The following is a 20,033-nucleotide window of genomic DNA, read 5'->3' on the forward strand; positions in this document are numbered from 1 at the left end:
TTTTTACCATCTCTTCGGCCAAGAGGTTGCAGAAAAAAATGCTTTGAAAAGCCTCTGACTATCCCAGCTGAACCGCACGATCATCAGAGGCTCTTTTTTTTTACTTTTAAAAGCATTTTTTCGTCGGAAGAGGTTGTAGAAAAAATGCTTTTAAAAGTTAAAAAAAAAAAGCCTCTGATGATCGTGCGGCTCAGCTGGGCATGGTGGGGGGGGTGCAGGGATTTTTGCTACCGGTTCTCTGAACCACCCGCCGCCATCACTACCCGATCGGGCAATCTGGTCCGAACCTGGAACATTTCACCCCTGGATAGAATCAAGATCACGTGAAGTGTTAATACTACTTTACAATGCCTTGGTAAGGCCACACTTGAAATTTTGCATTCAGTTTTGGTTGCCACGATGTAAAAAAGATGTTGAGACTCTAGAAAGAGTGCAGAGAAGAGCAACAAAGATGATTAGGGGACTGGAGGCTAAGACATATAAAGAATGGTTGTAGGAACTGGGTATGTCTAGTTTAATGAAAAGAAGGACTAGGGGAGAGATGATAGCAGTGTTCCAATATCTCAGGGGCTGCCACAAAGAAGGAGGAGTCAAGCTATTCTCCAAAGCATCTGAGGGTAGGACAAGAAGTAATGGGTGGAAACTAATCAAGGAGAGAAGCAATTTAGAACTAAGGAGAAATTTCCTGATAGTTAGAACAATTAATCAGTGGAACAACTTGCCTGCAGAAGTTGTGAATGCTTCAACACTGGAAATTTTTAAGAAGATGTTGGATAATCATTTGTCTGAAATGGTGTAGGGTTTCCTGCCTGGGCAGGGGGTTGGACTAGAAGACCTCCAAAGTCCCTTCCAACTCTGTTATTCTATTCTATTCTATTCTATTCTATTCTATTCTATTCTATTCTATTCTATTCTATTCTATTCTATTCTATTCTAATGACCCTTGGAATGATGCCAAAGATGCTGCAAATGATTGAAACTGCTGGAAAACACTTGCTGACCAATGTGTTTTGCACAGGACCTAATGATGAAGATGAGGAATTTGGATATTGACACCCCTATTGTACAATATTTCACTCTTTCTATCTTTCTTTAAAGTTCTTTGAATCGGTTACTATCTGTCCATTGGTGTCCTTTAGTATTCCAATTAAAGATTGGAACCTCTTTCTGAATACAGAGACCTTTTGGAAGATTTTCCTTGTCTTTTCATATCTGTTTCCATCTTCAGTGTCTTTACAGATGTCACTATAAAAGTAACTTTTTTGTTTTTCATGTCTGAGTAATAAACAAAGTGATCTATTTACTGAAAATGTCTAATCCTGGTCTAACTCAATTTATTAATACCTAAGATGTCAATTATTATCATTTATACTTTAATTAACATCTTTGCCTTCTACTGTATGAAGTAAATGAAATGGAAAAATATGTCCATAAATGAAATGGGATTAAATAACATAGTCATATCAAAAATTATTTTCCTGAAAGTTATACAATAAATTTAAAGTATAAAATTTATAGTAAATTGTTGAATTTATTTAGTAATATATATATTTTAAAAAATCCTCCTTTGAATATATACAGAACTTTAGTTGCTATTTTCCAAATATTTTCCAAATATTACTTGGAAAATTATTTTATTATTTTACTCACATTTGGGCAGTCATGGTATTTTCGAACGATAGCTGAGACAACACTTATTTCTTTCCACTGGGTATCCACCATGTTATATTATCAGAATTTAATGCACAAGCAAAAGTTTAATGTAATTTTGGTACTATGGTGGTTGGCTGCCACAAACTGATCTCAGCCAGTTCCATTCAAAAGTAACATCATATGCAACAGAGAAACTTGGCAGATTAAGATTACTAATTTAGGTGATAAGCATGTATATCCAAGTTCATTCATCTCACTTTCTAAACATACCATTATGTTTTTATTCATGATTTTACAGTCATCTCTATTATTCAAAATAGGTTCAGAGCCCGATCTGTGAAAGAGACATGAAGTACAGTAATAGCAGATTTTAATTACTCCAACATATGTTGGAATATAAACTCTGCCAAGCATAGTCCTTTCAGGAAATTCCCAAGTTTTTTTCTCCTTCAGAGAGGGGAGGAAGACAGATGTTGGAAGTTCTTTAAAAAGAAGATCCTAAAAGCACGACTGCAAAAAGTTCCAAAGAAAAGTAAAAATAGAAGACAGTGGAAGAAAACAATATTCTGTTCAAAAAAACAAAACAAAAAAACCTATCGAGAATCTGAAGAAAAAAAGAACCTGTGTAGGACATACCCTATAGGTTGTTCAGAGTTAATTCTATGGTATCAGAAAAGCTAAAGCTCAGAATGAGCTGGGGCTGGTTGGCAAAGATGGTTTAAAAAAAGCTTGTTATAAGAAGTGGAATCCAGTATATCAATCTCTTAATAGAGGTAACATTCATTCTTTAAAGAAAGAAAACAAAGAAAAGGCAGAACTACTCATTTCCTATTCTGATTCTAGATGGAATAAGTTCTGCCAGTCAACTGTGAGCAATAGGATGAAGGGACGGGACAGAACTGGACAGGACTGAAATTCAAGGTAAATCGAAACATGTTACAGAATTGTTGGAGTTGAAACATTCCGACTGGATGTCTAAGCATTCTTGAGAACAAGTCTGACCCAAGCACGGGTTAGTGAAGCAGATTTTACTACTATAGCAGAAATGAGGTTTATTTATAGGAAACACATTATAAACCTGGAAAGAAATACCTCAGATTAGCAATCTTGCAGACAACAAATCAGTCTCAGTGCTAAACGAAGAGGGGACAAAGTAAACTCTTGCCTATTGTCATCTTCTGGTCATAGATAATGAGATGTTAAAGAAACAATGCTGTTTGATTTGGACCCTCAACACCCTTTGACATTAGCTCATGAACAGATCCACAATTTCATCAACACTTGAAGGTTCCCAATGAGTTTATCTGCCATCTTCTCGTGATGAGAAGTATTTTAGTGAAACAAGGAAATTCTAGGTACTCAAATATTAGACTCTACCTATCTCTATCATGTACTTCCTGTGAATAAATCTCATTTCAGTTATAGTTATAAAAGCTGATTCACTAATCCTTGTTCAGGATAGTATCCTGCTCTCAGAAACAACCATGTGCACACAAGAAGATTTCAACTTTAAACAGAAATAACTCTTTAAAGAAATGGAAATCTCCAGAGCCAGATTAATTTTATAAAATTAATCTTAATTTTCCATTTTTAAGAATAAAATGCCAGACAACTGAAGGCAGAAAAATATTACCCTTATGTTCTAAAGCAAAGGAATAGAGAAGCAATGAAACAGATATCAGAACGGTTTCTAGAATAATTCATAAACAGACTGAGTAATAAGCACCTTCAAAGCAATGCAATAATTAGGCATGGATTGGCAACAAAAAGTCTTGCCAGATCCATTTTACCTCAATTTTTGATTGGATGATTTTCTTAGCAGATTGTGGGAATGCTGTAGATGGAATTCCAGTAAAGCATTTGACAAACTAGCCATGGCATTCTGATTAACAAGCTAGTTAAGTGCTGGCTGGATGGCATGACAACTAAGTGAAAACACAGCTGGATAGCAAATTGTACTCAAAGTGTATTCATTAAAATCTCTTTATCAGACTGGTGGAGAAAACCTAATACTACCACTAGGGTGATGTAGTCTTCTGTATTTTTTAATGAATAACTTGAAGAATATGGGAGGAATGATTGTCATATTTGCAGTTGACTTAAAATTGGGTGGATAGCTCATACTTTGGAAGTCAAAAAGAAAATTCAAAATGTTCAGGTTAAAGGAATGGACTGATTCCCATTTCAGTTTGGTTCAATGAATATATCCAAGTGGAAATATCTATCAGGGATGTATTAATTTATATTATTGCATTGAACTGATCTTGGTTTCTATAATTTTATAAATTTGGCTTGGTTGGAAGCAACTTTGAAATCCTGCCGTGTTTTGAACTATTTGGATTTTTCATTTTTCAAAAATAGCTTCATATCCAACCTAGATATAATTAAGATATACAGGTATAAGTAACTATGCAATTTTTTTTAAAGTGGCATATAAATTCTCATCTGAATAAAGTACTAAAGAAATCCAACCATTATTTGAGTATCCAGGACCATGGTTGAATCCAAAAATGTTGCCAAATTCTGAAGTCATAGGACAAATTCTGTGCCATCTAAAACAGCCCAAATATCCCCACACAATAAATATTTGTCTGAATATTCCCACACAAGAAGCATTTCTGACTCGTTACACAATTTATCTTTCTAATTCCCAGTAAATATAAAATAGCATGAAGAGTAAATCCTGAGGGAGACCAATGAACAACAACCAGATGAAAGATTGCATTACCGTCCTTAAGAAAGGACAAGGGTTATGCCAGAATAATATGAATAGTCTACTGCAAGATGGCATGAAACACCAGTAACAGAATTAAGATTTCTCAAACCCAGGTCTGATTCTTATTGTATAAGTCCAGAAAATGGCCTGATATTCAGCTGATGCTTTAATACGACTTCTATAATGGTTCAGTTAAAAAAATAGTTTAGTTTTCTTATTCTTTGATTCCCTGATTATTCTGCTTCTGGTTTGAGAAAATGCAATTGTCTACTTTGGTTAAGTTCAGTCTTTCAGCGGTTGATTAAAAACGAAATGCTTCTCTGAGAATCTGGCAGAGGTTGTACCTCGTGTGAATATCCCACAGAAATTGTGCCAAAAACTACTGTTTCTACTCTCTTCTGCATCTGCCAGATCCTGTGAGAAAAATAATTGGCAGTATGGAACTTTACAAGACCTTTACAGACATTCTTGATGGTAAATGACACTGCAGGGAAGCATGAAGTTTGTGTCTGAAAATTTCCATAATAAACATGCGCTCCGAAAGTAAAAAAAAGACATGGAGTTTTGTTTTGTTTCTGTTTTGTTATCTGTCACGCCTGGAGACTTAACAAGAAATATCAGCTCAGTTCCTGAGTACATGCTTTGCATTCAGAAGATCACACATTCAATCCAGGGCATAGTCTTAGGAAAAAAGGGATTTGACACCCTAGAAAACTACCATCAGTCAATATAAATCACAAATAAGCTATTCTGTATACATTGGAACTACAGGTCCAACTGAAGGTGGGGTTTTTTTTAATTTCTAAAGTCAAGATTTTTACATGAAAATATATTGAGATCTTATAGGATCTCATGAGATGCGATCATTTTATATCAGAACTTACATGATTTCAACTGTGATCTTGCCAGTTTTCAGATGTTTAATGTAAAATGGCATAATGGTATCATGATGCCAAAAATGGATGGCTGACTCCTGCTTTAGATTATGATTTTTATTTTCATAAGCAGTTTCCTATTTTTTACATTTTATCTTTATCAAACATCTTCACTATTACTATGCTCCAAGAAACTAGAATTGTGCTGTTATCAGGAGGCTGGATCCTTAAACATCTTTTGCAATTCCTTGAAATTTCAGAATACAATGTAGAGCTAACTGATCTAGGCTGTAAATAATTTTTTTCATTAAATAGGTGCAAACAGACACAGGGTAATGCTCCCTCTTTGCTGCTGTTATCCAGATTTTTAAAATCTGGTAGCCCTAATACCATAAAGTTTGTTCATTTGCCTGAATTCAGTAAAAACAGGATATTCTCATTTAAAGTAGATTTAAGTGCACTATTTTTTGCACTGTTGATGGCAACAGACTTATAGGTGTCCTAACTAAACTCTCTTTTTTTATGATATATACAAATATATATTCTATATTTGAGAAGAAGGAAGAAGGAAGGTTAAGAAGATGAGAGTTTATATGCCATTTCTGGAGTAAGTAATAGAATATGCATCTCATTTATAGTTTCATACATAGCATTAACAAGTATTACCTTGTGGCAGTAAGGAGAGTGAAAGCGACAGCAGTTCTCTGCTGTTATAGAGCCTATAAAGATTGCTGCTGCACAGCTCTGTTTCAGATGTCACAAACCTTCTTGTGTAGAGAGGAACTTCAAGAACCTCTTGTAGGAAGGTTCCGAGGATTTTGCCCAACATCTGTTGTACAAAATCACTTGGATTTGCTAGCAGCTGGATGCCAGACTTGCATAGTAAATCCAGACGAGATACGTGGGGGTAAAGTCTTTTCCGGTGATCCTGGAATGATTTCAACATAAACCATTCCACACAAATTTCAACTGAACACTAGGAAGACTGAATGGTTTTGAGTTTTGGATCCTACTGGTTTTAGGATTATGCCATCTTTAATGCTGGATGGGGTGGCAATGTCCAAACAGACCTGGTATGCTAACTGAGGATTCTTCCTGACTCACAACTCCTGCTCAGGGAATAGATGGCAGTTGTGACTGGGAGGGCCATTGCATAGCATGGCATTGTGTTATGTGTCAATGGTGCCCCTTCCTAGATCAAGAGGCTCTGCTCAGTCATTCATGTCCTTGGACTACTGTATTGAACTACTTTAATGCACTCTACATGGGACTGCCCTGAGGAGTATCCAGTTTCAATTGGTACAGAGGGAAGGCACAGTGGCTCAGTGGCTTAATGATGCTGGAGATGCTTCAAGTCTTAGCACTGTGGGGTGGGATGAGCTCCCATCAGTTGCCTCAGCTTCTGCCCACCTAGCAGTTTGAAAGCATGTTATACGCAAGTAGATAAATAGGTACCACTTTGGTGGGAAGACCAGCTGGAGTTTCATGCGGATGGTCAGAACGCTGGACTTTCTCAGACGTGACAAGGCAGCTTCAGTGGAGGGACAGGATCCCAGATGATGCTACAAGATGCTGTTCATCTTTCTTTCTTTCTGGTGTGAAGCTAGGTCATCCTCTGTGGTGTGCCATGGATAGTGCATGACTATGAACAGAATGGGCTAGCAGTCTCAAGCAGTCAAAACCTACTATGTGTTAGTCTCCTAATTGTAGTCTCCTGATTATTGTAACATTGCCATACCCTAAATAAATAAATAATCTGGTGCAGTATGCAGCAATACAAGTTGCTAGCTTCTAGAAGAGCACATATTACACTTCTGTTCTACAAGCTGCATTGATTGCCAGTCAACCTCTGGATCTAATTCAAGGTGCTGTTTGTTTTAGCATCCTAAAATCTAGATGGACTACCTGTCTTTAAATAAGAGATAATAATCTTGTATTTGATTTTATACACTTCAGTTTGTCATGGCTGTGAGGCCCAAAAGGGCAGTACAGCTGTATCTGGTCATCTTCACCCATTTAGCACTACCCAGGGAACATGTGTAGTTTAAGGAATGCTACAGACACAGGTGATTATTTCTCCCACTCCTCTGCACTGGTTACCAGTACTTAGTCATATCATACTTCCCCACATTAGATGACAAGCTTTCATTTGGCTATTGTCAAGGATGCTGAACAATATCCCTATTCACCAGGATAATGCACAGCCTATCACAAGATTAAAATCCTGTAGGCCAGCTTGGAAAACAGATATTCCCTTAACATCTACCCACTTTAAACCCGAACATACCTGGAGTGAGCAATGGTCCAAGGTATCTTCTTGTCACCTGACTATTAGTGATCCCTCTTCCAAATCATCTGGCTTTTACCTGCCTTGCTTTGTCTTGTTGAAATTTAATAGAATTAGGTGTGATACTGGAAGAAGTGCCTCTGCCCTATATCAGTGGGGATGGAAAGATTCCCCTTGTTGAGATTGTAGTGCTGATATGCAAAGTATTACACGTATTGTGCAAGATTGCTCACAACATATATTCTTTGGTTCTCTAGAAGGTCTGCATGAACCAATGCCATAAGCAATTGTCTGGATAACTGAATTGGACATCCAGTTATGCCATACCACTGCCATAGAAGTTTTACTTTTAATTACGTCGATTGTGTAGATATGTTTACTTCTCTTCTGTCAAGTTCTCATCATACGCTAAATAATAATAATAATAATCTTGTATTACTTCTGCTGATGAACAGTCTCTAATCACATTTATTAAGATTATTATTATCACGTAATTGCTTTTATTGTGGCTTCCTTAAACCATAAATTCTGAAACTGACATAGCAATCAATCTTCCAACTGCTTTAGAAATCTTTCTCTTAATGCAATTCTGACAAAACTGTAAACTGATATCCAAATTCCAAGGGATAGCTTGTTGTTTTCTTTTAATCTCAAATTATATTGATCTACTATATACAGGGAATAAAGTTTTAATAACTTGATTTTATGTCAGAATATAAATATCAACTGCTTTGCTGAACGGGAAATATTTGTAGAGATATATTCTTTCATATTAGTAATTTTTGTTTTCGGTAACAAAGCATTCTTTTTTATCAGTTTTCATAAAACACATTTCAGGCGCTAGAAATATCATTAATTTTTTGATGGGCCAAAGACAAGCATATAGAAGCATAAAATAACATGTTTTTACCATGCTACTTTTGGGGACAACATACATTCAGATTTTTTTTCTTAATGTTTTGTTAGAAAGAATGTTTAAACTTGTAATATGTGCTTATTAAATCATTAAAACAAATGTTCACTGATTCTATGACTAATTATAGGGAGCAATGCAAGAAATTTGATGTTTGGAACTGGTTTGAGTGTACCCTCAGGGTAAGATATAAAAGAGCTCTGTTTAGAAACAACATGAAAGGCAAAATGCAGTGAAACAGTGGCTGATCTTAGAAAGAGTAGAAAAGAAGGGGCAAAGGGGGGGGAATCAAAAGTTACTTGAGAAGTTAGGAAACTATGGCACATCCCTTGGCATCCCTTAGTATTACATTAAAGTGGGTCTGAAGCCATTATGAAAGGAAGAATGACATTATCAGTGCTATCTCAACCTTTCAGTGGAGTGAAGTGATTCGTTCTGATGGCAGATCCTGGGAAGCATCAGCAAGGTGCTTGGAGGAAAAAAAAATCTGTTTTCCTTTAGCCATCCTGAAGGCATCCCATCAGCAGCAAAAAATTCAGTGTTCAGTATCATTTGTTTATGCAATAGAAAGCGGCTGTAGCAAGCTCTGGAGTAACCTAGTTGTGAAATCTGTAAGAACTATTCATGTAATGTTTGCTAATCTGACCTGAGAAATAAGTCCAGGTAAAAAAGATTTTTCTTCCTGGAAATAGTACCTAAAACTCTTCTGAATGTTAAAGTTGCATCTGAGAGAAGGCATAATACTTTTAATGCAGCAATATTATTATCTCTTTTATTCATTAAACATGAAACTCAGTCAACTGAACATTCAAAAAATGCATCACAAATACCATTGACTGGTGCTAATGGTTGATATGATTTGCTGCCAGTGTCCGAGGTATGAACCAAGTACCTTCTTAAGATGTACGATGTTCTGAGTAGCGCAGTTTCTTGCAGTTCCGCTGGTGTTATTGCAGGAAGCTGCAATTTCTTGATGTATTTTATAAAATTCTTGGACATTGTACCCCAAAGACAATGGGTATCACTGTTACATGTTTCATCCATAATCGTGTAGTTTCGATGGTTCGTGCAGGTTGCGATATTTAGTGATTTTTTTTCCAGTTCTTTTTCTTCGATTCTGGCGTCTCCTGGTACCGCGATATCAATAATTGTACATTTTGGTTTTCGACAAATTCAAATTCGAATCTTTATTGTCAGTGCACAACATAGGTACAATAAGATTCGTTGAGCTCCCTCAGTGCACCCCACAACACAATACAACTCACAGAGAAGACAGAAAATCCCTAATCTAATAAATCATATTAACAAAACACCCAGTCCTATTGCACCAGTGTGAACATGTTACACATTGCGCCGGCCCTGCAGTCCCTCATACTACATAGTTATGATGTTATTTCTCATTCAGGAGTCTGGCATCCCATGGATAAAAACTGTTCTTCCCCCTTTTTTTGCGGCTTCCTATACTTCTATATCTCCTTCCCGATGGTAGGAGGGTAAAGATGTGATAACCAGGGTGAGAGTCTGGCATGATATCTGGTGTGTTGTGTTCCAAATGACGATTCGTCTGTATTCAAAAGTCCCACAAGATCTTCACCTTCTCATTTTTGATAACTTTTTCCACTTTATGTTCCCATGACTTTTTGGATACAGGTAAATCATATTTTTTACATAATGACCAGTAGATTAATTTAGCAACTTGGTCATGTCTAGCTTTGTAATCAAATTGTGTGACTTTGCTGCACTCACATATTAAATGTGAAGCAGTTTCAACTTTGTAATTGCAAAGTCAGCAGTTTGGATTGTCAGTGGTTTTTTGCCTTTTCGCTTTCATGGCATTAGTTTGTATGCTTGTTCTTGAGCAGCCAGTATTAAACCTTCCGTTTCTTTCTTGATAGTTCCCATCTTAAACCATGCCCATGTCAAGTTGTTATCACATTTTCCTTCAATGTTTTTCAAGTTTTGTCCATGCAAAGCTTTGGTTTTCCATCCATTTAATCTGTCATCCAGCTGTTTTTCCTTATATACTGACTGTCTTTGTTTCTGTTGTTTTTATAATGTTCTCCGTTTTCACAGCTTGCAGCAATTTTTCTGTACTTTGATTCACATAGTCATTCAAACTTCATTTTTCTTCTTCTACAGTTTGATGGATTTGCAATAGCTCTCTGCCCCCTATTCTTCTTGGTAGGTACAACTTGTCGATGTCACTTTGTGGATGTAAAGCATGATACATATTAAAAAGTTTGCGCGTTTTCTGGCCAAGATTTTCCAGTTCAGCCAAAGTCCAGTTGATGATTCCAGCTGGGTAGCGTATCACTGGAACTGCCCATGTATTAATGGTTTTAATTATGTTTCCAGCATTCAGCTTTGATTTTAATATTTTGCGGACCCTCGTGTTGTATTCCTTTTGTGTTGACTCTTTGACTTTTCCATTCAAGATGTTATCTGTTTCCAATATGCCTAGGTATTTGTAATAGTTATGTGCCCCTCTTTCCACTTTTTATACTTGTCCTTTTTGTCATTCAATTTGTCAGGAGTTCTTTATGCAGCCATGCTGGTTTCTTTTGAGAACTGTTATTTTTCTTCTTCATTGGTATTGTTTGGTATATATGTTGGTATTATATAACAATTCATTTCATTTTCCAGAAGATAATTTCAGGATGGCATGGGGAATCTCAAGGGGGTAGGAAAGCAGCAAAAGTATGTGCAATGAAATAGATTTTATTCAGAAATCCAGGAATTGAATTAAAATTATACATTCCATCTTACTTTGGCTTCCTATGCAACTGTCATATAATGGCTGACTTTTAACTACTACAGTATAGCATTATTTGCTCATTTGTAATATTACCCTCTCTAGGTAATATCAATATCTAGTTTTACCTTAGCAAGTAAGTAACATTAAAATAACAACTAGCAAGTAAGACATCATGTAAAAGAATCACCTGAGTCTTTTTTTCTGGACTTACATTTTACGTGTTATAAAATACATATCTGCCCATTAATAATCAAAACTGAAAGGGTCCAAAATTTGTCAACTATAATGTATTTATGTTTCCCAAGTTAATGTGCAACATTAAAACTAGGTTTGACATTAAGGAGAATTTTCTGAACATCACTTAGACATGGAAATACAGAGAAAGTCTACAAATCTACATTTACCAGATTATTACTTCTATTCAGCTCAGAAATCATGTTGAAATATAAATTTGATATTATCTATGTCACATTTTCACACTTTTATATTTGATAATAAAAGAAATTAGTCATGCACATGGCAACCTGAATGAAATATAGGATAGGAAACTGATAAACAAATGGATCAGTTCAAAAACAGGGATGAAATTCAGTAGGTTCTGATAGGTTCTGGAGAATTGGTAGCGGAAATTTTGAGTAGTTTGGAGAACTGGCAAATACCACCTCTGGCTGGGTTCAGAGTAGAGTGGGAATGGGGATTTTGGAGTATCCTTCCCCTAGAGTGGGGTGGGAATGGAGATTTTGCAGTATCCTTCCCCTGCCATGCCCACCAAGCCACACCACACCCACAAAGCCATGCCCACAGAACTGGTAGTAAAAAAATTTGAATTCCATCACTAGTTCAAACTTAGCGGACTTAAATAATAACAAACTCCAGCAGTTGCCATTTGCCCTACAAGGGATAAAAGACTACTGATATTTACAACAAACCAGCACTTTTGTGCAGCTGTTTTTTTTAAAAAAAGTTTGAAAATCGAATAGGGGATTGACCCCAATCTAACCACTGTCTCACAATACTAAGTTCAAAGTTAAGTCATCCTCCCATTACATATTAAATTACACACCAGACACAAGTCTCTAACCCTTGCCCTCTTGTCTGCCCTTTACTCACTTAGTTCTGTTATACCGGAACACACTTTCAAGAGGACAAAGTATTGTAATGCTCCTTTTAGTTGCTACTGTAACTCCACTGTCTCCAAAATTCTTGCACTGAATTGAGCACATCTGTACTTTGTTCAGAGGTTTTATTCATATATAGTTACTATCAAATGAAAAGATAAGTAGACTAGAATATTCTTCTGATTAAGGTCCACGGAATTCACTTAGGTTATTGTCTGAGTAAATTGCATAGAATTGCTGTGTTAGATCAAAAAAATGATTCAAGGAAAGGAATCCTACACCACTGTTGACATTTTAGTAAAATTGAATGCATTAACAGACATGATTATGTGAATTTGACTCTAACTATCTTACAAACAATTCAGAAGTGACAATGCTAAATTCTTACTGAGAAAAATGTAGATATTTAAAATCCATTCATAAAATGGATGACCTATGCTGAATAGTAACAGGATGTAAAGGGTTATTTCAAAATCATGTTTTGAATACTGTTTCCTTCTACCAGCCTATTTATTTATTATTTATTTATTTTGTCGCATTTCTATGCCCCCCAACTCCCAAGGGACTATATACTTCCTACATACAGATGTAATAAGTCCTGCTATGTGATCAACATGGGTACTTCATTCCATTGGTGGATTCCACTCTGGAATAACATCTATGGATATAACATTTAATTGTAATGATTTTATAATTCATAATAATGGGTTATTTGTGATAGATAAAAGATTCAATTTTTAAAAAAGCTATGGCACTAGCTGATTTTGAACCTTTTAATGATAGGAATATTTATGAACAAACCAAATTTTGATGAAAAAATATAACAAGAAGGAAGGAAATAATTTCATTTCAAACTGTGTTATATTTCTTAGAACAAGTAGTCCAAATAAGTTCAGGCCTATTTTGTTTGCAGATTGCAACATATCTTTTTCCTATTTTTTAATCAGAAGAATAGTTTGAACATTACATCTACAATATGAATAAATTCCAGATATTTATCGAAATGTCCCAGCACTTTCTCTCGTTATCTCTCATTTGGTTTTTTTTTTTTTTTTTTTTTTGAGTGAAATATCTCGTGCTACTCAAGAAAAACTATGATCGAAGAAGTCATACGTATCTTACTATGTGGCAGTAACAAACTGAGGTGTTATAAAATTATGCAAGCTAAATTTGCCCTTTCATTTTGGAATGACTAGAGAAAATAACCTTTGGAGCAATACAATGTAATCAAAACACCCTCTCATTTCTCCTTTTGTCTGCTATGGTTAAATGGATGCATACCAAACAGCCTAGGCCTCTTGCTTACAAAATCCTGCTTTAACAGCGTGTGAACAAAGCAGTATATTCTATCCTGAAGTGTCCTACAAAAATATTTTTTTGGGAAAAAATGTTCTTTAGCATTTCAAGTCAGTTGTAATTAGTATGCAAAATTTTTTTATAAGGGATCACTAACATCCCAGGGGTTTCTCAGCTTCTTGTTCACTCATTCAGCAACAACATGTCTTCCACATAATCCTGTTGTGTAAATAGACAACATTTGCACGGCTGAACCTGATGAACCTGGCATCAAGGGGAAATGGAAAGGAAAGGAAAGGTAGCAGCAATAAAATAAGCTTAAATCCAGCATAAATGATAAGGGAAGCATATAAAAAGTCAGTCTCCAGATAGAATCAGAAAATAATACATTTTTAATTTTAGACTGAGTGGATCAGACAGTGAAGAAGCTTCTTGGATGAGAAGCGAAATGTCTTTAAAAAAAAAACAGTAAGTCCAGGAGCCTCCTGAAAAAGCACCTATGGGACAACCATGCCCTGGATGACTGAGAATCTCCATAGACATGTCTGATCTCAATTTGTTCTATTTCATTCAACACACTGTTTCATACAGGCAGTATTTTCTGGTGTCTTAGAGTTACTTCTTTTAAGAATGTTGCTATTGTTATCATCCTCGGAGAACATTTTCCCTTCTGATGACTGTATAAACAGGTCCAAGGTGTTTGCTTGTCAATATTTCAAAAATAGTTTCCCAATATCTTCTTGCTAGGGCTGAGAAAGAATGGCTGGCCTGAAGCCATTCTTCTGGCTTTTCTGCCTAAAAAAAACCTTGAACTTCCCGTTCCTAGTTCAGCACCTTTTGTGTATGTGCTTCAAGTCAGTATTAACTTTTGGCAATTGCCTGGACAAGTGCCTGCAGTCTTCTTAGCAAGATTTTAGAAATCGCTTGCCATTGCTGTCTTCCTAGGGCTGAGAGAAAGTGACTGGCCCAAGACCATCCATCTGGCTTTGTGCTGTAGGTGGGATTAGAACTCAAAGTCCCCTGTTTCTAACCTGGTCCTTTTAACCACTACACTAAACAATATCTTTTACACTTCACCATGCTGGTCTTCCTTTAAGCACAAAAAAAGCATTAGTCATGAGGTCAATTCCACGTTAGTGAGGACTATTTTAACAAGCGGTACAGCTTGAAAAAGCCTGACTTAATGACTGGTAGTCCTCTTCTCTTCTAGTTCTCTGATTCCTGAAAACTATATATCGAACGACTGGGCGATTTATTGCCACATCAATCTGACAACCTTTCAGGTCTAAGTATATAAAAATAACTTTTATCAGAAAGCCTGAAACCTGGGCATGGAAATTGGGTTTAAGTCTATTACCTGCTGATATTTTGGCAGGAGATATTTCCAAAATGGAAGAGAGCAAATTATTTAATCTTTTTTTTCCCCTGTGATTCAGATGCTCTCTCTATTTAATTTGCTAAAGAATATGCTATATAATAATAAAGCAACGTTGGTATTTAATAAATTGAAAACAAGACAGACTGGATCACATGTGGAACGTTCTATCCCTTTGGAAGTGATATCTCAAATGCGGAAGAACTATAGCACAACAGCGTTTTAATCTCCCTGCAAAGAAGAGCAACAGAACAGACAGAATAGAAGACTGACAGGAGCAGATGCAAACTTACCACTTGAACAGTTGGGTCCACCCCAGCCAGGCTCACACTGACAGGTGTTTGGAGCAATGCAACGGCCATGAATGCATTTATCAGTACAGTGAGCTGTCAAAGAAACAGGGTGAGTGAAACAGATAATGAAAAATCAGAAAGAATAAAAACAATGAAGGGGCAGGTTGCAGAAAAGCAACAGTGAAGGTTGCTTTTCTGCAACCTGGCCATTTCCAGTTTCATCTTAAAATTAAGAGGCTAAGTTGTTCCATTCTTGTTTGCATTTGTCCTCTATATGTCATTATTCTTTCAACCATCTATATGCATTTATTTACTAGTTGTCCTCGTTTGCTACAATTAATACAAAAAGACAAAAAGAAAAGGAAATAAAGAACATAATATTTTAACCCTCTAAATAGAGATCCCAGTGATGAAAAACAAGGAACAGTGGTATTAAGTAATATTAACATTTTGTATAGGAAGGTTTTATAAAATCTAAATTTCATATTTATTAAATATCATTCATACACAGCTTTCTAATCAAGCACTAAATTCATAATCATGACTTTAAAAATTACAGTTTCTAATATAAAAATGCATTCAAAGAAATGTCTCCTTTCATCTTTTCTTTATTTTATGTCTTACTAAATTAATGTAAAACAATACCTTGGTAATTAAAACAGAAACTTCTGAAAATTGTTGTGTTTAGATAATGTTAGGTCAATGTCTGCAAACAGTCAATGCGAACAGCTTCCTGCCCCCTTCCTTTTCTATTTTTATCATCACCTCTTTTATTCTTTGATTATTTATTTGAAATAATACCAATATATATTGATAATGTTTCTTATGGGAATAGGAAACTGCAGTGGTATATTTTAGTCTTTCTGCTCTAAGAAGCATTTAAAAAGAGCCAAGAGATAAATCATAGATTAGAAGCAATTAGACTATGGCTGGTTGTTTAACAACTGTTCCCGGTCCCAACAGCCTTGGAACAGAAACCTTACAGCAGGGGTGGGGAACTACGGCCCTATTATGATTTGTGGACTTCAACTCCCAGAATTCCTGAGTCAGCACCTATTAGTCTCTGGTTACAATTCAAGGTGTTGGTTATTACCTTTAAAGCCCTACATGGCTCAGGGCCAGGATATCTTCGAGACCACCTTTTACCGCATAACTTCCAATGACCGGTAAGATCCCACAGAGTTGGTCTCCTCTGGGTCTCGTCAGCTAAACAATGCCAGCTGGCAGGCCCATGGGGGAGGGCCTTCTCTGTGGCTGCCCCAGCTCTCTGGAACCAGTTACCTCCTGAGGTGTGGACCATCCCCACCCTATTGGCCTTCCGAAAAGCGGTGAAGACCTGGCTTTTCCGGCAGGCTTGGGGCCGTTGATCTCGCTCTTGCGATCCGGCAAGATCTGGCCATGAATGGTCAGATGAATGAGTTTTAATGTTTTTAATTTTTAAATGTTTTTTATAATGATTTTAAATGCATTGTGAGCCGCCCTGAGTCTTCGGAGAGGGGCGGCATACAGATTGAATTAATTAATAAATAAATGTTAATTATCTTTAAAGAGTAATATCTAAGGTCTTAAGAAAACATAACATGAGACCATTAATCTGCTAAATTTGAAGTTATGAAAAAACCTTCTAAGTAGTCACTATTGACCAATAATACTTATCTGTCTCTCTTATTTCAGACAGATGCCTAATCTCTATAGATTAATAATAGTTGATAATGTGCAGAGTAACAAATAAGTATATGTTGTTTTTTTCTCTTGTAACAATTCTAGAACAAGTTTCATAATTGGGGGTTGGGTTAGTGGTATATTTGCGTTTTAGAAGCAAGGACCTATAAAATAACTGCTGGTTAGGACACAGCTAATAGAAAATAGCCATGAGATTGCTAAATTACCGTATTTTTCGGAGTATAAAATGCTCGGACTATAAGATGCACCTACCTTTTTTGGTGAGGAAAACAAGAAAAAGATATCTGTCTCTGCCTCTGCCTCCCAATAATTTTGCCTCATTGCAGCAAACAGCAAATAGCCTGCTTTACTTTCATTTTCATTTTCAGCATAGCTTGATTAGCACAAGAAAAAAAAATCTGCTCCCAGCAATTTACCTCTTTGCAGCAAGCAGCAGAGGCCCGGGCAAAACAGCTGAGAGCAAAACAGCTGAGAGTTGGGAGGCCGATCTAATCAACTTGTGCTAATTAGGCTGTTTCTTCTTGCTGCTTGCTGCAAGGAAGTAAACTGCTGGGAGGCAGAGTCCAAAGGGTGGGGGCCAGTGGGTGGGCGGGGTTACATTCAGTGTATAAGACACACCTAAATTTTCACCCCCTTTTAGGGGGAAAAAGGTGTGTCTTATAGTCCGAAAAATACGGTAACTACTGTCTAATGTCTCGAGATTTTTTCCACTATTGCAGTCTTCTGTAGAACAAACTTTATCTGATAAGATAAGATGGTATCAAAAGAGGTATCAAAAATTGGTCTCACAGTCCAATATCACTTAGAAAACGATGTTTCATTAGATCTACAAAAGAAACTGGTTGAGGTTTTAAAATTTAAAGGGGGAATACAAATGACAAACCAAAAGAGTAAAATGAATATTTTTTTCTATAGGATTGATAAAGGAGGCTTGTTAAAGCCTTGAAGAAGTCTGTGAAAAATGTCAAAGAAGAAATTAAGAGAAATCAAATCTTATGACAATATTTGAATGAAATAAAGCTTAGACCAGGCATGTCAAACTGGCAGCCCACAGACCAGATGTGGCTCATATAGGCCACACCCACCCTGGCTCTGCAAGGGCAAAAAACATCCTGATATGTCATGATACGATGTGCAATGCGATCGGGTTTGACATCACTGGCTTAGACTGATAGAAGTAAAAGGAAGGAATATAAGGATGGTTTATTCGATCAAAGTTAAAACAAGATATGTTGTTACCGTAGTTCTGGCAGTCCTTTATGGACTTTCTGCTGACATCACAACTTAAAATATGTTGTTTTGGGGAGTTGTTTATAGATAAGAGAGGTGATATAGAATGAAATGATAAATGTTAATAACTTTAGTGGAGGTGAAGAATCACTATATTTGTTTATACTTGTGGGGGAGAAATCACATCTAAATACACATTTTTTCTTTCTTTATTATATTCTTACTTTTCTCTTTCTTCTCTCTTTTTCTTTTCTTTTTCCTTGCACTTTTTATTCCTTATTTCTATACTTTCTTCTTCAAGTTTAATTAGTATTATATTTTACTATTATAATCTAAATATATTCAAAAAAGGAGTTGATCTGTGGAATCACTTCAGGCCATGTGAAGCAGTGAAAGAGAAAAAGGGGAGCAATAAAAATCCCATGTGTGCCCAAGAAATAAACTGATCTTTTTTTATTATTAAAAAAAAATACAAACAGACGGAACTGTTATGGAAATTGGTGTTTGGGAATAATAACTTTCCATCATGCCCTTCTCACAGTCAGTGTTTGTGGAATCTATGTCATTTTCTTGTATACAAAGAGACTACCGTTTTGTCTTTAGTTGCTATGCTGTATGATTAAACTAAAGGATATTCCTTCCTTCCTTCCTTCCTTCCTTCCTTCCTTCCTTCCTTCCTTCCTTCCTTCCTTCACTTAGTTCTAATTTGCTTAAGAAAAACACTATCCATTTTTAATCTTATAGTAGTATCTTCCTTACTGACTGACAGCTGAAGAAATAATCAGTGACTCTTCTAATTCTGGCACCAGAGATGCTAGACAAGAAGTCAAAACTGCCAACTGGAGCTGTCAATCAAAATTATGTACACATTAACATTGCACTTCACTTTGAAGGAAAAAGAATTCAGGGAAATGATTTAAATCATAAAGAGGTGCATTCAATCTCTAAAATGCTGACAAATGGCATGCAAGTTGTCAAAATGCCTCATAAGAAGATCTATCCAGGCAAATCAGGTTTGTTTCTTCACAATAAACTCTCTGCATGGCACAAATGACTGAGTTCTATCCACTTAAATTGTGTGCATTGAGACTCCGAGGCATGTGAAAGAGCTGCTGTTGTGCTTATGCATATATCAGTATTCTTTTAGTTAATTATATGTTAATCTACAACTACTAACAAGCCATTTCCCAATGTCTAGGCTGTATATTAATATTAGGACAAATAGTCCTAAAATTAATTTGAATATTTTTAACACTCTTTTTAAGAGTGCAGCAGGATCATTTCAATTCACACTGTACACACATTCAATGCACTAAACTACTGCATCCAATTTTGGTTGCTATGACATAAAAAAGATGCTTTAGACACTAGAAAGAGTACAGAGAAGAGCAACAAAGATGATTAGAGGACTGGAGACTAAAACATATAAACAACGGTTGCTGGAATTGGGTATGCCTAGTTTAATGAAAAGAAAGATTAGGAGTGACATGATAGCAATGCTCCAATATCTGAAGGGCTTTCACAAGGAGGAGGAGATCAATCTATTCTCCAAAGCACCTGAAGGCAGAACAAGAAGCAATGAATGGAAATTAATCAAGGAGAGAAGCAACATAGAACTAAGGAGAAATATCCTGACAATTACAACAATCAGTGGAACAACTTGCCTCTGGAAGTTGTGGGTGCTCCAACATTGGAGGTTTTTAAGAAGAAATGGTATAGGGTTTCCTGCCTGAGTAGCGGGTTGGATTAGAAGACCTCCAAGGTCCCTTCCAACTCTGTTATTCTATTATGCAACATTCCTTTGCCTAGTGCCAAATTGATAACTACTATATTCACTAA

General features: G+C 36.2%; 1 protein-coding gene across 1 annotated transcript in view; it reads right to left on the bottom strand.

The window, feature by feature from the left end:
- Positions 1-20,033, bottom strand: part of MEGF10 (multiple EGF like domains 10) — a 75,812-nt gene that overhangs the window by 51,932 nt on the left and 3,847 nt on the right. Inside the window, exon 4 of the mRNA XM_070935684.1 lies at positions 15,282-15,374. Within this exon, the coding sequence (XP_070791785.1) occupies positions 15,282-15,374 (93 nt within the window). The remainder of the gene's footprint in view (positions 1-15,281; positions 15,375-20,033) is intronic.

This window comes from Pituophis catenifer, unplaced genomic scaffold, assembly GCF_029215685.1.
Source record: "Pituophis catenifer annectens isolate HBS135680 unplaced genomic scaffold, rPitCat1.0.hap2 SCAF_2, whole genome shotgun sequence".
In the NCBI taxonomy this organism is placed as follows: Eukaryota; Metazoa; Chordata; class Lepidosauria; order Squamata; family Colubridae; genus Pituophis; species Pituophis catenifer.